This window comes from Ischnura elegans, chromosome X (assembly GCF_921293095.1).
Source record: "Ischnura elegans chromosome X, ioIscEleg1.1, whole genome shotgun sequence".
Lineage (NCBI taxonomy): Eukaryota > Metazoa > Arthropoda > Insecta > Odonata > Coenagrionidae > Ischnura > Ischnura elegans.
This window is the reverse complement of record NC_060259.1, coordinates 91,051,431-91,072,342: the sequence shown is the minus strand read 5'-3', so window position 1 is coordinate 91,072,342 and position 20,912 is coordinate 91,051,431. Positions and strand designations below refer to the sequence as shown.

The window sequence follows — 20,912 nt, the reverse complement described above, 5'->3', positions numbered from 1 at the left end:
TGCATATAAATCGAAAACATTCTTATACTTGCCGTTTTATAACTTATAACGTTTTATATTTTCCACGTTTAAAACAATCACCCGCCCTACATTGTGGTTCACATGTAGAAGAAATACTTCAGGAATTTTCCCAAGTCTCATTGCTAGAAAAGCCTTTGTGTCTGCTGGAATATTACCTTTTTACCCTGGACTTCAGATGTTCATCTACAAAGCTTAACGCGAGAGCTTCCATGAACTCCATTCTTGGTCTTCGATGGATTTTTTCAATATTATTAGTTACAAAAATCACGTGGTCTCTAAGAGTAGCCATATAAAAAACCGGAGAAATTGTGGTAGAGTCATTCTTCGTGTTCGTCTTGAAAGGGAGTAATTTACACACTTCTGGTCCACGGAATCGACACCTCCCTTGGTTGAGTTGTAGTTCAGAATCATTTCAGGTTTCGCAGTTTCTAGATCGATGTCCACATTGCAGTGCAACATAGAAAACAGAATTTCACATTTGTTTGGTTTAGTGAAGTACGAAACAAGAGTGCAGGTATCCTGGAAACCAAGAAATGAAGTTCCAGCCTATCGAATTTTGCAGGGTAGAAACCCTCTCCGGATTTAAGGTTTTTTTCACGGTACCTAGGAAAGGTAGACCATTTTATAGCAAATACGTGGCTTAATCAAGGCTTGAATAGTAATTTTTTGCTGTTATTTTCCCATTCGAATTCCTGTATTCCCGATGCTATCCCGAACGCTGTTCTGCAAATCATCAGGTCTGTTCCATCTGTTTTACAACCTCTTCTCTAGCATCTGTCTAGCAACATTTATCTACAGAGAGAGTGTTAATTTTCAAATAAAAATATTATTGGTTATACACGGGAAGTAGTGATGCAATATCTGATTCTCGAGTACACATGAGATGCCAGTTTTCCTTCAAAATACAATTTGGTATTCTCGACACTTTTTTCAATCACCTTCAGTAAAATCGTTTTCGACAACAATTCGAGTTCAGTTGCGGCATTCTTAGGAAATGATGTTGGCCCAGGTGAAACACGAACAATGTCTTTAGCTTTTGTTCTGGTGATAGAAAATTGTGTCTAAGAGTTCAGCCAAAACGTTTAACCGTTTCCGTTGAACTAGATAAACGTTGAAATTATGTGGGTGGCTAACAATACTATTATCATCAGACTACTAACTATCGCTGGAATGTAATGCGTCTTCAAAAAAAGTCTACCTCCCCTTCACTTTCATGTGAGAAATCAAAAAAATATTCTCCATACCGTGGTTGACCTGCCATTCCCTCCCAACTTCATTATCAAGCTTTTAAAGCACTCGTTAGAACTCATCAGGGTAATAAATACGTTCTGATCTTGGAATATCATATACTCTACATTAGTCACCACCTACTCAATTTGTTCAAAATTCGATAAAATCATAATACAATTTACGTCCATAAGGAGGTTACGATTCCTAAATGTTTTTATAATACCTTTGCAGCATTATGTTCTTTTCCCGCAGGTAGATACACCAAGTGCCGACTCTTCGCCTTCAAACTCCAATACATTATAAAAAAACGTGCATAACTTATTTTTCGGTCACTAGTAGAGAGTAAATAATGCATTTTTACACCAATGCAATTCATATTTGAGTATCAAGATGAAATTTTTAAATTACGACATGTGGTTTGAGATTGAGATAAATTATATAAATAATAATAACAGCAAAATAATACTGCAAATACTTTAAAAAATATAATAATTACGAAAAAACATATTAGCATATTATTGAAACAAGAGTTATGCTTCCAAGTTTCCACGGTAGCGACAGATTATCAGATGTTTCTTAGTATCGTGTGAACGCCATCTAGCGGCAAATCACCCGAAGTTGTCGTCGTTCTCACTTTGTAAGATTCTAACGCAATAGTTGGTCGTCACATTGACGCAAACATATGTTCTTGGTATAGGGAAAAGTACAGAAATAGAATACCAAAATTTACCATCAGTGATCCAAGCGCAATAAACGCGCTATTTCGAATTTTTGAAAAATGCGGCAAAATCCCCGCTTAGCGTGCACCTAAGGGTTAATGTTGGAAACTCTCGTTGTAAAAGGCCGTTATATGCTTTTTACGGTGAATTTGACAATAAATAATTAAACAAAGCTATCACAACAATGACATCCTATCAAAGATTTAAATAGTCCATTAGCCGAAATATTAAGATTTTTACCCTGTCGAACAAAAGATGGTGTTTTTTTTTGAACAAGTAAACAACTTAAGGACACATTACTCGAAAACACGTGACACCATCATATCTCCTTACCCACCACAACCCGCTTGAAGAATTCAAGCGCCAAATCACTCGCTTTCAATAATATGTAGACACGAGACCCGCTTAATTGATGAGGCCGGGTCGGTGAAAACTTGGAAGGTTGGTTCACGAAGCCACCTGTATCCTTTGCCTTAGCGGCGAGCCGACGAGGACGGACACGGACGCGACTGATCAACAGAACCTGGAGTCAAACTCCAGGAGAAAGTGCCCAATCGAAATTAAGATTAGCGGATGGAATTCATTGAGGTAATTCACGTCCCCGTCGGAGTGTTTTCTTTCGGTCTCCGTGGCGAGGTTTTTCCTACCTTTAGATTCGTATTTGGACTCACCGTTTATCTTTTACCAATACGTGGCTCCGCGGCCGAGTGGGTCTATACAGTGTGATATAATTTCGTGAGATTACTTCGATGGATCGAGTACGACATAATTATACTTTTTTATTAAAAGGTGTATTCTTAATATCAACATAATTTATGCAGGTTACTCAAGAAATATTCAGTACTGAAGTTTTTGAATGAGTAAAGTTATCTAACTAAATGTAGCCTCCGAGGTAGTCCACAGTGCGAAAATCCTCACATTATATGAAGTAAATTTCTGGGCAGCAATGTTTGTTTCATAACCTTAGGATGGCTTCCTGATTAATGGTCTAATTTTTATTACCTCTAGGGATCTTGTCAACTACTTGTGCAAGTGAGTAATTCCCAATTCCAAAACGTCTACTCCAGGGAAAGCGATTATATCTAAATTAATTAGCACTTCCAGAGTGGTACACTCATCTTATACACATTAGCGAGGAAAAGAACCAACCGAAAGGCAATCTAAAAAATAGACATTAACGTTGTCGCAATTAATTGTCAAAACGTTATAAACAAGAGTGCTAAAATCGAGTATAATTTTCATGACGCATACATGGTCATAGGAACAGAATGTTGACGTACGAAGGATGTAAGCGACAGCGAAGTTTTCCCTCCAGCATTTAAGATCTACAATTGCGGTCGACACTATGGGATAGGAGATGGAGTTTTTCTAACAGCTTAATCGCACAGCGCCTCCCATGTATTAACTTATATTGAAATTGAAATTTATGGTGCACAATTAATAAACGAAATTACATTCTTTTCCATTTAGAAAATCAAATATCCTTATTAACTTTTTCAGTCTCCATCAATAAATTTGGATTCTTACACTCTAAAACCTAAATCCAGGAATATATAAATCTTCGAGATCTAAGTCTAGCAAATTACTCACTTGCACAAGTAGTTGACAAGATCCCTAGAGGTAATAAAAATTAGACCATTAATCAGGAAGCCATCCTAAGGTTATGAAACAAATCGATGTAATAGACGGTACATGTCATCACAGACAAATTTTTGCAGCCTTATAAATTGGAATAGAGTCCTCTTTAAAACCAAAACTGAATGTTTAATATCGAGCATATTTTGGGGTACCGTAAACTGGGACAACTTTGCCAGGTTCTGAAAAATATTATCTTTGGTGCCCTACTAAGTTCCTAATTATCTAAGAAAGGGCCTATGTTTTTATCACAAAGAAAAGATATTGAGTGATATCCTTTCCACACACTTGCAGTCTTACGAGGTTTTTGCAGGTCTTTATTAGTGTTTTGTTTTCGTCGCGCCAAACTGAATATTTTGGTAGGCTATTAAAGTGTCTCGCCCTGCCCATTTTATCAAACATAAATGAAAACTTCTGGTATCATTCAATAGGGCATATAATTTACTTTCAGAATCGCTTTAAATGGTAAAATGTAAGTGGTACTTAGGTTTAATAATGTAAGTTGGCCATGTTGCACCAGGAAGCTTGGTGGAAATGGGACAACTTTGCCAACTGACATTAGTGTTATTTCTCAAATTCTAGTAAACTTTTTCCTAAGGGTACGTTTTTCATATTCGTTCTATAGACCTTTCAGATGCCAAGAAAATACGGAATTGAGTTCCGGATGCAGAGAAAATTGATGGTAACGACACTCCTAAAAGAGTAAGTGCTTCATTTTTTAATTATCTTCAAGCCTGCTGTCGCAATCCAAATAAAAGTTCGCCATAGAGAAGAAGACGGAAAATTAATGTGCCCCAGGAGAAACCGTGGAAAAATCACGCTTGATCACTTCCAAGCACCTCCACACAGAATCATATTGGAGGACAATTAAATAGAAGAAAAATTAGGGGAATGACCACAGTATTTGATGTTCAGCATTTGCGTATCTTTGTATACCATTCTATATTTAAGAGTTTTTTAAGTTAAAATTATGTACTCCATTGTTTTATTTAGGTTTTCGATGGATATAATTCCGTTAGAAAAGTTTCCCCAGTTCCAGAGAATCTTTGCCAACTATGTTTTCAATTTTTTTAACACTTAAACTTTTACTTAAGTTTTATTTTTCACACATTTTGAAATTAGAGACTAAGAGTAAAGGCTGATAATGGTTTTAAATCATCGTCGTACATGAACTTACAAGAATGTCGTTGAAAAACAAAAAAAAAGTGGCAGGGTTGTCCCGGTTTCCCCCAAAAAGCAAATTTCTACTTACTGCCCCTGGAATACATTAATGCGACATATTCAGGGTTACCAACACTATGATGATCATGAAAACAAGGGAATACTAAAAAAAATTAAGCGTATTCTAGAAAACGAGGCGCACGGCTAACTACTGAAATTTGTTGCAGCTAACAGCTGCAATTGACTGGCTATTTTTCAGTCAATTGGCATACTTTATGAAATTATTGGCTACAGGAGGGTGCCAAATACTATGAATTCCATTACACGGGGGGAGGCTCTTCTTCATATGAGTGAAGGTATAGACTACAGTGGTCGGTATAGTGACTCACTATTCACTGCAGGAGTCGCTATAATTGCATAACGGCTGTATTTCTACGATATAGAAGGCTAAGGGCAACCATCGCATAATTGCCCCGATGAGTTGCACCTACGCAACTCATTACAAACAATGCTTACCTTAGACTGCTCATAGAGAAGAGCATGAAAAGAATAAGCCAACGTTCGTTGCGTTCGTGGACTTAGAGAAGGCATTTGATAACGTAGATTGGAGCACAATGCTTGGAATCCTAAAAGAAATTGGGGTTATTTACACTGACAGAAGAATCATCCACAGTTTATACAAGAAAATAGCGGTGATAAAATCAGGGCCCATCTGTGAAGAAGCAAGAATTAGGAAAGGAGTGAGACAAGGCTGTGCATTGTCACCCGTAATTTTCAACGTTTACATCGAGAGACTTTTCCCTTGAGCTACAACCTTGCCGCGGTGGAAAGGCTTGCGCGTTCCTATGACCCCTACAGCTGCACTGGCGGGATTGATTCTAAATTATTCCCGGTAGGGCCACCCATGCCAGATAGGTCGAAGGGTAGGAGCCAGACGAAAGGTAGTCCGCGAGATGGTGTCACGTGAAAAACACTGTTGGAATGGATGTGGGAAACCCTACCAACTATCTCTTCCCTGAAAACATGGAGTACAACCAAATGAGCCTCGGAATCTCATCGCCCGGGACCCGTCCGCAAAGGGCGGGTGTCGGGCACGGCAGCGAGGTCGGCAAGGTCCTCGGGGTCGCCAACATGCGAAATCCTTGCAGAGACTTATCATCATCATCATCAGCTGCAGCAGCAATGAAGAAGAAAGAAAAGAAGACCAAGAAGATGGAAAAGAAGAAGTCGGCTATAAATGTAGGGACGTGGAATTTGAGGACTATGATGAGCGCGGGGAAGTTAGAAAATATGAAAAGGGAAATGGATAAAGGGAGGATAGATATCTTAGGATTATGCGAGGTGAGGTGGAGGGATGGCGGGGACTATTGGAGTGATGGGTATAGGGTTATATATAGTGGAGGGGAAGAGAGCCAGCGAGGGGTAGCTTTAGTATTAAACGGGAAGATGGGTAAGCGTATGGTAGGTATAGACCAGGTAAGCGATAGGATTCTGGTGGAAGAAATTGAGGCGCGGCCCACCAACCTTGTGGTGGTCCAAGTTTACATGCCCACTAGCAATCATAGGGAAGAAGAAGTAGATGAGGTGTATGAACAGCTCGAGGAAATAATTAGAGACACACCGGGTAAGAAAAATCTGGTAGTGATGGGGGACTGGAATTCCTCAGTGGGGGAAGGGAGGGATGGGCACGAAATAGGAGATTTTGGTCTAGAAATACGAAACGACAGGGGAGAGAAAGCAGCAGAATTTTGTAGGAGAAACAAATTATTCATCACAAACACGTGGTTCAATCATCATAAAGGGCGAAGGTACACGTGAAAAAGTCCAGGGGATGTGGGGAGATATCAAATAGACTACATTATGGTAAGACAGAGGTTTAGGAATAGTGTGAAAAACTCGCGCAGCTTCCCCGCAGCGGATGCGGATTCGGACCACAATCTAGTGCTCTTGAAATGCAACGTAAGATTCAAAAGACTTATGAAAGTTAGGAAAGCGAAGAAATGGAACGTAGAAGCCCTGAAGGGGAGTATGAGGAGATAATATCAGGAACTAGTGGACATTAGTATACGGGAGATTGAAAGTACTAAGACTGTTGAGGAAAGATGGGATAATATTGAAACGGAAATAGTCAAAGCGGCGGAGAAGTCAATTGGTTACGTTGACAGTAGGAGGATAAAGAAGCCGTGGATAACGGAGAACATAATAAGGGAAATGGAGGAGAGGAGGTAGTGGAAGAACGTGGACACAGAACAGGGAAAAAGAATGTATAGGGAACTGAATAATCAATTACGACGTGAAACTAAGAGGGCAAGGGAGGCTTGGTGGAAAAGACAGTGTGAGGAAATGGAAAAGTTCCAAAAGGATGGAGAAGTAGACGCGTTGTACGCCAAAGTTAAGTCGCTATAGGGCGGCAAAAGAGGACAAGCCATGTCTAAAATTAAGGCTAAAGATGGGAGGATGCTAACCGAGCGAGAAGAGGTACAGAGTAGATGGAAGGAATACGTGGAGGACCTGTATGACGGAATGAACAGACCAGAGAGATTGACTCTAGAGGAGGAAAGTGCAGTGGAGGAGGATAATCTTGGGCCGGAGATATTAGATTCGGAAATAGAGAGAGCACTTCGTGATATGAAGGCTAGGAAAGCAGTAGGCGTGGACAATATCTCGTGTGAGCTTCTGAAGAATCTAGGGAAGGAAGGTAAGAAAAGGTTATTCGAACTAGTGCGCAGGATCTATGAGGAGGGATGTTGGCCGGAAGATTTCGTGAAAACGGTTTTAATTCCGCTTCCGAAAAAGAAGAAAGCTGTGGAATGCGGAGATTATAGGACTATCAGCTTAATATCGCTTGCGGCGAAAGTGGTGCTGAGGATATTGAACAGACGAATGGAGGCGAGGGCAAACGAGTATTTGGGCCAAGATCAGTTTGGTTTCAGAAAAGGGAAGTCAACTCGTGATGCAATAGCAATGATGAGGTCCCTCGTCGAGAGGAATCTATAATATGACCAGGACGTATATGCGTGTTTCGTGGATTTTGAGAAAGCGTTTGATAGGGTGAACTGGGTAAAGTTAATGGATATTCTGAAGAGAATAGGTGTAGATTGGGGGGATAGACGACTGATTCGTAATCATTATATGGCCCAGACTGCGCAAGTGAGGGTAGCGGACGGAGAATCTGGGTGGGCAAGCATTGGCCGAGGTGTGAGGCAAGGATGTCTTCTATCGCCGCTGCTGTTTAACGTGTGCGCTGAAGAGATGATAAGGGAAGCGTGGGATGAGTTAGAAGCTGGAATAAAAGTGGGAGGAATTATGTTCAAATCAGTGAGATTCGCGGATGATCAGGCGCTGATTAGCCAGTCAGCGAGGGAGCTTCAGGCTCTAGTGGATGCGTTATACGAGCGTTGCGAGGAGTATGGGATGAAGATTATTCACAAGAAAACTAAGGTTATGCGGTTTTGTAAAGCATCACGAGCGAGGAATGTTACACTCAAGATAAAGGTGGGTGGTAAAAAACTTGAGCAGGTTGAGCAATTCAACTATTTAGGCAGTACGTTAGAGGAAAACGGATACAATAGTAAGGACGTCAGGAAGAGAATTGCATTAGCGAAGGAGGCGATCAGGAACAGGAAGGAGCTTCTAAGAGGATCGTTATGTAAGAGTTTAAAGAAAAGATTAGTGAAGAGTTTGATCTGGAGTGTAGCTCTCTACGGTGCGGAAACGTGGACACTGTTGAAAGAAGACGAGAGAAGATAGGAGGCATTCGAGATGTGGGTATGGAGAAGAATGGAGAGGGTGAAATGGACGGAGAGGAAAAGGAATGACGAAGTGCTGGATATGGTTGGCGAGGAGAGACATCTTATAGATGAGATACGGAGGAGACAGAAGATATGGATGGACTTAGTGCTTAGCGGTGAGGGGATGTTGAAAATGGTGTTAGAGGGTAGAATGTTAGGGAAACGAGGGAGGGGAAGGAAAAGAATAGGATTTTTAGATATATTGAAAGTGAGTAGCCTTACTGTGAGTTAAAGAAGGCAGTGCTGGAAGGAAAGGGAGGCTACCAGATCACTTCTTACGTAATCCATGGAAACCTACCTTAATCGGTAGAATACTATAATAAATAACATCGAGAGAGCCATTAATGAAATCAAAGAATAGGCAATGGGAGTGAATATCCACGGAGAAAAAATTAGAATGCTAGGATTTGAAAAATATTCTGGTTGATATGGATAAGGTTATGGGTAAATATCAACTGAAAATAAACACGAAGAAAACAAGATATTCATGTGTAGCAGAAGAGAAGAAGACAAGACTAACATTAAAATAGGGAAGCAAAAACTGATAGAGGCGGATGCATTCGGTTATTTGGGAAGCAAGATAACTAGTGACGGGAGGAGAAAGAAAGAAATTATCAGCAGAATAGCCCAGGCGAAGAGAGCCTTCCACCAAAAGAGAGACCTGCTTACAGCGGGAAACTTAAATATGGAAGTAAAGAAACAATTTATAAGAACCTACATTTGGAGTATGCTCCTATACGGAAGTGAGGCATGGACTATGACCGCAGCGGAGAAAGCAAGGATAGAGGCCTTCGAAATGTGGTGCTACAGAAGAATGATGAAAATCAAATGGATCGACCGAGTTAGTAACGAGGAAGTTCTTAGAAGGGTAGGAGGTAAGAGAAGCCTCATGAAAACCTTAACAAGAAGACGGAACAACCACAGGCCACATCTTGAGACATGATGGCCTGATGACGACAATTGTCGAGGGACATGTGGAAGGCAAGAATAGAAAAGGAAGACCTCGAACAAAATATATGGAACAAGTAAAGAAGGATGTGAGAGAGAAGAAATACGAAAGTGTGAAAAGATTAGCTGATAGGAGAACTCAGTGTAGAGCTGCGTCAAACCAATCCTAGGATTGATGACCAGGGATGATGAGATCTCCTGTTCCCTGCAATCAACTGTATTCCTAACAAAATTTCACAGCATATGTATACATAAATTACAATTATGCATTAAATTAACGTCCATTAGGGGAGAGTGGGGTAATACCGTACGGCGGGCCAATACCGTGCACCATAATTTAGATCCACGGGAGTATGTAGTGAGCGCTGGGAAGTGCTGGTGTGTAGCGGAAGGAAAGCGTAACCGATTAACACGACCTGGGAGCTTCTGACTTTACGCACGTGCATGCAACGAAAGTTTTTCTATTTTGTCAATTTTTCTTATGATTTTAAAGACTAACTCAAACTGAGGTCAGGGAAACATGTTACTAGTGACTATATTCAAAATAGTGGTTTTTAATAGTCCATATCATGGGCTATTTTCATTACCAATAATGAGTCCTGTATTGTTGTTATTTTTTGTTAGGGTTGAAAGTGCTGCGTCATGTTGTTTTGGGGCAATTCCGTGCACCTTGCATGGGGCAATGCCGTACAAGGCGCTAGGTGTACGGTATTGCTTCGTGTTGAACGACAATGCTCCATATAGTTTTATAACTTTTATGAGCAACTTGGACATTGAAATGCTTCTGTGAGTTACGAAGGACCTTTGAATGTGTGATTTGCCAACCCTCCTATGTACAGGCGAACCTCGATAGCCCGAACACACGATAGTCGGAAGAACTCAATAGTCCAAACGACCTTCATCCGCTGTGCCGTCCGTTTGTCCGTACTAATTATGGATTTTCATATTTTAATGCTACAATAAAACTACTATCGTAGCTAGAAAAGGATTTTATTGAATTTTATTTTTTTGTTAGCTCACGTTTATTTCAACTAAGATGGGGGTTGGTATTATTTTTATTTTAATGTAACCTATTATGCTATGTTTTACTTATTCTTATGACGGAATAAAACTTTAAATAGCATTATCCATCTTTGTTTTCCCCCGCACAGAGCGGTACTGCCCCAACTGATGTACGGTATTGCCCAGGCACGTTGGACAATGCCGACCAGTGTAAGGATTTTGGGTAGCTAGTTCCCGTCTTTCAAGCTGAAGATGTTCGTAGAATCCAATATAATTCCCTCTGTTTAGGGCTATAATTTGGATATAAAGTATCACAGATATTGTAATGTGGGCCCAGTGAACATTGAATGAAAATAGCCTCCGCCTGCCTGAGTTGTCTCGGAGGGTATCATGATGATGCATTATCTTCGTACTATTACATGTCAAAGACATGGAATTGGCATTATGGAAATAACATTTTCACTCATGAAATAATAACAGCATGCAACGCCTATGTCGAAGGTACTGCCTGGCCGCTTAGAGCAACGTAACCCAATGTCATCAGCTTGCGCGCTGCAGCGGGTGCATTGAGAGAAGGAAAATAAAATACTAAGGGACAATTTGCCCTACCTGTGATAATGATTCAACACCTTTACTATGTCGCAGGATTTCCTCTTCCTCCTCATTTTCAAACTGGCCACCGCTTTCTATCACACAACTCTCATGTCAAGGAGGATAGGCCTTATTTTCGTTTTAGCTCCGTAGGTTCATAGTCCACATCGCAAGCAATTTTGTGGGGCCAGAAAAAAAAGTACCTTCAAAAAGTTGAAGTAAATATGGAGTTTCATCGGCTGAGCAGAGGATATAGTCTAGATCAGGTACTAAATGAAATTTTTGAGGACAGTGACGAAGACTTACCAATGGACAGTTGTGTATTGAGCAGTGATGAAGAGGATCGAATTGAAATAGAAGAGGATGTCACAGACGTGATAGTGGAATAAAATTCGTCAGAGTTTGAGGACAGTGAAGATCTCAAGAGAACTTATTCAGAGAAGCGACTGGAATTCCTATGCAACTGCAGAACGAGTTGGCTTCAAAGGCCAACTGATTCAAGAGATTCATCGTGATAGACATCCTGCAACACAACTGTAAGCACACGAATAAACAAGCGCACACATTGAAAGTATTTTGATTTTGATAGATATTTTGCCATTATATTTCATTGATATTTACAAGTGATATCCAAAATATTAATAAAAATATAAATATGTTACTTTCAGCTATCTAAATGGGTGGATCTGGATATCATAGAGCTATATTCTTCCCTTAGTCTTCTGATTATGTGTGGTGTTCAGAAAGGACGAGGAAAGCCGCTACCTGAATTTTGGTCTGCAGACTATGGCTTACCAATATTTAGAGCTACAACGTCTCGTCACCGCTTTCAAGATATTCTTAGGTGTCTCCGATTTGATAATAAGGAGACTCCTGCTGCTAGGCAAAAGATATCAAAAAATGCAGTGGAGGCAATATGAACTGTGTTTGAAATATTTACGGAGGCCTGTATTATATCTTACAAACCATCCTCAAACATTACAGTTGATGAGCATATGCGCACATGCAGGGGTAGATGTAGATTCAAAGTGTACATGCCATCAAAGCCGGGGGAATACGGAATAAAAGTATGGGCAGCCGTTGACTGTGAAACATAGTATATTGTAAATGAACAAAAATACACTGGAAAAATTGAAGGATCCAGGGAAGTAATTCAAGGTAAACGCGTAGTGCTAGATTTGGCTAGTAATTTTCAAGGCAGTGAAAGTAATATAACTGCGGATAGGTTCTTCACAAGCTATGAACTGGGTCAAGAACTCCTCAAAAAGAAATTATCACTTGTAGGTACACTAAGACCAAATCGCGTAGAAATTCCGAGGGTGGTGTTACCCGCCAAGCATCGAGAGGAGCATTCAAGTATTTTTGCTTATGCAAACAATACGCTAGTGGTTTCATATGTTGCAAAGCCAAGAAAAGCATTTATTCTACTTTCAACGCAACACCGATCATTTGATGTTAGTCGTGATGAACATAAAAAAGTAATTTTATTTTACTATCATACAAAATCCGGCGTCGACACTGTAGATCTAAAGGCAAGACATTACTCAGTAAAGCGTAAAGGTGGCCTCTTGCTCTATTTTTTGTTATTATTGATATTGCAGCAATAAACGCTTTTGTTTTAAATTCAAAGAGGTTCGACGGGTAAACAGGAAAGGGAGCAAGGAGAAAATTTCTTATTGATATTACAAAGGAGTTAGTAGAACCAGAGATTAGAAGACGATTGAAAAATCCTCAGACACGAACGCATGTAATTGGGGAAGCAACAACCTGTGCAGGATTTTAAAATGTATTCCACAGCAGTGTAGAAGGGATACGCCACCACGTAGAATAAAACCGTGAACACTGTTCATTCTGTCTGAGAGAATCCGACAGGAAAATGAATCGGAGGTATGAAAAATGTGGAGTCTTTGTTTGTAATGATCATACAAATATAATTATATCCTGCAGAAAATATGAAGGATGATAAGATAAATTAGTAACTATTTCAATGCTTAATTTTATAGAAATAATTGTTATTTGTCTTGGACTGCAACGAAAAAATTATAAGAGAAATTTTCTGGATGAACAATACTTTATGGATTTTTCTAAGATCAATGTTATTGTATTTCAAAATACTAATATTACTTGATAAAACAATAAAAATTACTTTTTTATGTCTTATTATGATTTAAAAGTTTTAATTCAAAATATCCAGAGAAAATACCGATTTCTTTTTGAATTTACGACATGGGGTCAAAAAAGACCCCAGGTGGAGTTCACGTAAGTATTGGGCAGGTGGAGGCCGAGGGTTAAAATAACTGTCTTTCCCACTTGGCCCCTCAGGCAATGACAAGACAACTGCATTCAAAGTTAAAATTTCTTCTTAATTCCATGCATTATGACCAAGTAACTTCTTCAATACTTTCTTGCATAAAGTCAATCCTAACTGATTTCAACGTAAAAACACTGCTTCATTCCAATATTTTAAAATTAATCTCAGTGCAAATTAAGCAAAAAACCCTAACTCCAATTTAAATTCATTAAAATTGAATAATAACTTTACTACTTTCTAATCTTGAGGAATAAAGATGCACACCAATATTAAACTTGAACTTAAAATCAATAATCCCTTCAGTGAGTTCTAAGATTTGGTCATTTATTTGCACTTTAGGATTTCAAGTTTCTCCTTACTCTTGCCTTTCACATGTTAAACTCGAAGTTGTCACTCAGGCTTTTTGACCGCAATATTTCATGCTTTCACATTCACCTGCATTTAATAATTAACTATTAATAATTGATATTTATAATTCAATTCTGACTGACCCCCTTCCTTTCTGCCTGTAAGGCAAATTGAAACCTTGTCTTCCTAAATCTTTCTTCTAGAAATACAGGATCATCCGTCAAATGCAATTAACTCGCCGAAAATTTAATTCATGTTTTGACGACAGGCGAATGTATATATAAAAATGTAAATACTGAACAAAATGACGAAGACAATCTCATATGACGTAATGCAACTTCTGCTCAGTAAAATAAGTTAATATGTATACAAATATGTAAATAAATGTATAAATATCCTATTGACAAACATTGTTGGTTGTAAATAGTATACAAACTTGTGCTAATTTTAAGGCTGTACTATATTGTATATTAATTCACACTCTGACATTGCAGCACTGCACCCATTACTCCAATACCGGACGCACCAGCAAACCAAGGGCACCAGGATAATGACGTCCAACATCACCGCGAGAACATCAACATCACCAGCAGCAACACCAATATTACACGGCAGTCTACGTGGGGTTTTGCCGGTTTCCCTCACGTCTCGGACAAATGTCGGACCAATAGCCATCCCGGAAGCAAAGAGTTCCATATTTTGATTTTTGCCATATCTGCTACATGCTCACAAACAATGTATATATAATAACAAATTGCGACATGCCCTGAAGAGGAAATATTCCTATAACGGGGACCTACTGTATACATGTATTATAATACTCTACCTCACTATGTAAATATTCATGTAAAACTTGTAGTATGGAAATAAACCCTTTTTGAAATGAAATTGAAAATCGAAGAACGGCATTCGGAAGATCCCCTGAGGATGATCAGCAAGTCGCGGATCGAAACGCCGCGCCGGGAGACATGGACGACTTCAACCGGTGGAAAACCTGAGAAACTTTTCTGCAACCGATACGCCGGGAAAACCTAAGATCATATTGGCCAGTATTTTACCGGCCGTCCAAAATCAGATTGTGTACCAAGGGCATAAGTCAGAATAGATCAGAAATGCTTTTGTGACATTTCTCTATTCTGAAAAACCGTCAAAAAGTCAATGTGTCCAAGTAATATTTTTTTTACATTGCGATGAAGGCTGTGCAGACCCACTTATAGAAGGAAAACGCCTAGTCAACAACATCAAATCCTTATCTCTATGTCAATAAATGTATTCTCACTCATTCGGGACCTTAGCAGTATTCACAATTTTGAGGGAATATTTATTGAATGAGACAACTGTTTCTGAGAGCATCTTCATGAAGGGAGGGAAAAATGGAGAGGTATCTCATTTTATACATACTTACGCAAAATATATTCAACTAACATAATAAACTATTGACCCTTTAAAGACCGAACTAACTTACCAATTGATTTTTATTATTTTTTTTGCATATTCTATTTATTTTACAGCTCATTAAGACATGTTATGAAAGAAAACCCGAACAAAGATGTTTAAATGCCTTTTCAAGCACATTCTCAAATGGCAACATTAGACACTCAAGCGAATAAAATTTCAAGGTTTTACTTTTTTCTGAGCATGTATATTTTTCGAAAATATCATGAATGTGGTAGAAAATACATGTAATAATGACATCATTCTCATTATACAGTGTATAAATTGCATTTATGGATTGCTCATGATACATAGAAAACCGGTGAAGATGCATTTTTTTCCACATTCGGTGCATTGGAGGCGAGTGTTTTTTTTTGCAGACTACGCATCTTCCCTGGGAAGATTTATTTAGAATATGCCCCCCAGTTTTTCTTCGTTTCACTGAAGAGTGCGTCTTAGGTCCAGGATGAGAGATTATTTTTGGGCGTAGTCGCATGAGACTTGTCGCTACGTCGCGAAGAAACTCCAAGTGCGTTTTCGACCCTTTTCCATGGATTCCCCTATGCAAAAGCCATGCACTGACGGCACTCATATTCAAAGCATTTGAAAACAGATTCCACCACCATTTCTTGCTCCGAAGTTTTGGCCTGTCACTACTCAGATGTTTGTCCAATACATCAACTCCCCCCATTCCCAAATTATATTTTTTTATCAATTGCGGTTGTGTAATTTCTATCCTTTTCCCTTCCTTCCTAGAAAATCTCTTTACAGAACCCAATGGCTCATTAGTGTAGCAGTTGGACCCTAATTTAATCACTGAATTATCATTCCCTCGACAGAAAAATACCACTCCATCACATAGGAAATCAAAATCCACTCGGTGAGATTTTGCTATCACTTTTGATGGTTTTTGTGGGCATTTGGCTATCCTTCCTTCGCGAATTGTACCTGTTGCCTTTATGCTTCTATCTTCCAGTTCTACTTGCAATGAGTGGGATGAAAAGAAATTATCGAAGTACAACTCAATTTGCTTAGGGTGCTCTACAACAGCCAAAAGATCACATACTACCCTACTTCCCAGCGGTCCAGTAGAATTTTTTTCTTTGCCTGCTTATATTTGCATCGCATAGGGATATCCTGATGATGAACATAGCATCCAGATTTTGTACCCAAAACGAATTGGTTTTCCTTTGATAAACATTTTGCTCGAGTGATGGCCGTAGAATGGAACCATAGATTCGTCAAGGCTTAGTTCCTTTTGGAAGATTCCAAACTGCACGACGTTTTTTCCCGACTCTCTATACAAAGGAGAAATTTTTCCTAATTTGTCACCCTTTTGCAACATGTTGTTATCGGACAAGTGAAAGTATCTTTCTATGTCTTTGAAACGATTCCTGGACATCACTGGTGGAATAATTGGAATCGACATATCCTCTGCAGAACACAAATGCAAATTTTCTTGGGGGACCGTGTGGTAACCACTAAACAAAAGTATTCCGAAGAACTGACCAATCTCTTCCCACGTAACATCAAGAGATGAGCCTTTTTGTTGAGCATAAAGAGAGGACATGTTTGCAACATGACTGAAGTACTGCTGTGGTAAATGCTTGAAGAAGAGTTCAATCGGCTCCAAGGCAACCAGTTCCTCCAGATGATTATCTGGCCCCCGCATTGGTTCTGATGGAATTTCTTTTTCAAATTGATTCAGCTTTTTCCAAACATTGCCTGTGAATGATACAACCATTCAATTACTTCATGGCTTAGGAATATATAAATTGAAAAAAATGAAAAGTTTTGAAGTGTTAAAAGATGCTGATTTGTGATTTTAAAAAGTAAATAACTCCGCAATGAAGTATGAGGAAAATTTATTTTACTGACCTTTTCCCAAAGTACTGCTTTTCTTTTTTACTCCTTTCCTTCTAGGTAGACTGTCTTTCTCTTTCTCTCCATCATCATCTCTGTTTGGTAGAGTGAGGCTGATTTTCCCACATGTGTCAGCCGGAATTATTTCCCCTAGATCATTTTCATTGACATCTTCTTCATCCGTCAAACGGTAGTCTTCTTCAGGAGGAAGCTGGCACAACTCGTATTCCGACAGTTCATCGTCACTTAGAACGTCTAAATATTCGACTACGTCACCCTAAATAAGAAACTCCTTTGAGCTCATTTTATCAGATGTTTCTAAAAAAAAGTATGTTCTTCAAAGATAGTGGTCACAAAACCGACTCTCAGAATGACTAAACAGAGGAGCACACAGTGGACGTCAGAACCTGAAGGAACAAGTTACGACTGTTACGACTCACTTGGTTTGACCGGGTCTATTTCATACCGCAATGTCCAACAAAAACAACAATGTATTTATATAGCTGCAAGCAGTCTGAGGTGGCGAATTCAGATATAATCAGGCCAAAGGGGCGACAATGTTTCAAAACTCCTTTGTATGGGACGAAAAAAATAAAATCACAAGAGATATCTCATCGGAGGTAAAAAACAGCAACTGACTTAGATATGCCGACAGTCCAATGTTCCCAAATGAGAACACGCCTCAACATTTTGTTATTGCTCGATAAAAAATACAAACTTGACCAAAAAACTAAGTTTAACAATGTAATGTATGTTGATCTTTTGAATAAATGACTATTTGTTACTTGAGAGCGAGTGTAGAGAAAAATATTGGTTAAACCGCATACTCAATACAGAGGTACCTAATGAAAATAACCAACTTTAAAAATGTATAATTAACGACAAATGCATGAACAAGTCATGCGATTCACTTTAAAAAATACTTCCATACTTTATTTACATATAAAAGCTATAAAATTAATCAGAGATACGAAATATAATTTTTATGAATTTTTATAAATCTGTTCTCAAATGGGAACATTGGACTGTAAACGGTTAATAAAATGTTACAAAATATGTCAGCTAGCTTGATTGAAGGTCACATTTGGATGTAAAAAAACAATGGTTACTTAAGTTACAGCAAGAATTTTTTTATTAATACCGATGAAAAGAAGCAATAAAGCATAACACGGTGAAAAACATACTGATGGAGAGCCGAAACCAGCGTTTCAAGACATAAGTAGTAGTTAATCCAATTAACTTTGTGTCGTCATTTTTTCTGTTATAACACTCATCAGAAATCACCCCGCAAGCATTTTATATTTTGAAAAATGCAATAGGGTGGTTTCCTATTATTGCCTAAATCAAATGATTATTATTACTCCTGGAGTACGAATTTCACGCTCCCAGATTTTTAAATGACGACATCTATTTTTTGCGATTGAATGAAAAGTGAAAAATTTCAAGCGCGCAAAAACGGGACGGCCGAGTATGAATGATGGGAAAAGCCCTTATGACGTCATTCTGATTCCCACCCTCCCACAGTGGGCTGAAGTGGAGATTGGAGAGTAACCGGCTAAAGATAAGGAAATAATACCCTCGAAAACCATAGTAAAGGTGACATATATTATTGCAAATGGTTGATAGAAGGAGAGGAAAATTTGATCCCTCATATCATGAGTTGCGGCATCTGGGAGCATATCACTTATGCTAGTAGCATTTTATCTCGTCACTCCGTATTTTTTTAAATATATAATGTCACTAACAATCTAGCAGAGTTCTACAACTCTTACGTGGCAAAGTAAATAGGAGGGAAAAGAGTAAATTTATGCCTAAGGGGTCCTACGAAACTAGGTGCACCATTGCATCAGTAGCCTTATACGTAAAATACGATGTGCATAACATTTTTTGCAAATAACTAATGAAAAATTGTCGCGTGAAAATTAACAGAAGGAAGCTAGAGATTAAATGCTAAATGGGACTTGGCAGTCAGAAAGGCGGATGAGGTTGAAGCCTCTTTCCTTGGACGTGCATGTAATCTAAGGAAATCAAACATCAAAATTGTCAAACGAAAGTTTGTTTCCTTCCATCAGAGGAAACTAGGCAACCGATTGAGAAAATGCCAATGAAAAATTTGCCATCAAGAAATATGAAAGATCAAGCAAATATGAAGTTCTACCCACAGATCTCTTTGTTGATTAAAATGTAACTTTTTTGGTAGCAAGTCCTGATGGAATAATAACTGACGGCAAAGGCTTGACGGAAATCAAGTTCCCCTATAATTATACAAATACTCATAAGGAAGGAGTTATAAATACATAAATAGCTACGCAGAAGAAGCAGAAATTTCTACCAAGAGCAGGGACAGCTAGAAATATCTACTAAAAAATACATTTTGTGATATCCTCATGGTATGTTAATTAATATAAGCCAAGATAAAATAATTTTTGGGCCATAGACATGGTGGAAAAATTAAAAGAGTTTTACGTGAGATTTATGTTGCCCAAAATATGCCAGAATGCATCAGGCCACAATAAACATTTGCACCGGAATTGATGTTTTTTCATTTGAACTAACACTTTACTCTCATATCTTTATCCCTAATTTTCAATATGCACACTGGTCTGGCGAAGACATAAATGGTGAGATATTTATCCCTGTACATCGCGGTGGTGCCCAGAGCAGCCTCGTGCCCCGCCACTGTTTTTTCCCGGAACATCGCAAATATGGCATAGCTGTGTAGGACCCATTCTTTCACCACCAATTGTATAAATCAATCAAAATTGAAGCAAATTTAAGTACGACCTCTCCTTGAGGGCTCACAATGTGCTATAAATTAAAATAATTTTTCGCTAATAGCCGAGCGAACTACGTTGTTTTGCGAGTCACATGCGGGTAAAATGTTTCCGGACATGGCCTTAGAAATGAGTCTCTAACTGGGTAATGAAATCGCAAGACACGAATTTACTAATACCAAGAGAATCAATTACCAACTGAATCAATCCTCTTGTTGTGATCCTCTTCGACCGCTGTCTTCTTTTCTTCAAATCCAGCGATGACTTGAATCTGTGGAGAGGTAGGATTAGTATGAACACACAAAATATACATAAAACTTCCCTCCCAACCCTCCCCAAACACAACCAAAATTCAAAGGGCAAAACACAAAAAGGGACCATTCACACATACACACTCACACACCCCTACCTATTTTTGAGCTCATTATCTAAATAAATCATACTAAGGTTTATAAATACCATTTCATTAATCATCTTGGATCCATACCTTAGCGCTATTTTTATCATTTTCTCAACCTTTATTTTGGCCAATGGGGCTTGGGGAATACCATATGTATATTGCAGGGCATGAAGTTAAGATACCTTGCACATCTCCACATAAATATTTAAATGAGTCAACATATTTCACTGCACTGCAGCATCATCAGCTATCATGAGTCCAGTGGATTATGTTGACTCAATTCCAAATAAATATTTATGTGGAAGAGTGCAAATTATCATTACTCTGCAAAAGAAGAGCTTCAGATTTTAGCAAGTAATATGTCGGAAAAGAGATATAATCACGATTATAACCATTATCTAGAATATATATATATACATTCGGACGAGCGTTAGTGGCACGTCCTTATAAGTCATGTCATTCAAGAGAGGGATAGATGTTGGTGATGCCATCGCGTAAGTTGAGGTCAAATAGGGTCCTGTTCGCCGCGATCACTGCTTCACGTAGGTTTGAACGTTCGTGTGTCAAAATCGCAGTGGGAAGGGAAAAATCTTATCTACTGCCGAAGACCAAATGCGTTTCTCACTCTAACCCACTTCTTCCACGTGGTGATTCATTTATTCTCATATCTCTCTCCCTAATTCC

The 20,912-nt window shown here is 38.8% G+C and overlaps 1 protein-coding gene across 1 annotated transcript in view; it reads right to left on the bottom strand.

Moving 5' to 3' along the window:
• Positions 1 to 19,752, bottom strand: part of LOC124171207 — a 43,879-nt gene extending 24,127 nt beyond the window's left edge. Inside the window, exons 1-3 of the mRNA XM_046550349.1 lie at positions 19,618 to 19,752; positions 17,070 to 17,331; positions 16,715 to 16,916 (exon numbers count right to left, since the gene is read on the bottom strand). Coding sequence (XP_046406305.1) covers positions 16,715 to 16,916; positions 17,070 to 17,331; positions 19,618 to 19,752 — 599 coding nt within the window. The remainder of the gene's footprint in view (positions 1 to 16,714; positions 16,917 to 17,069; positions 17,332 to 19,617) is intronic.
• Between the last annotated feature and the right edge of the window lie 1,160 nt (positions 19,753 to 20,912).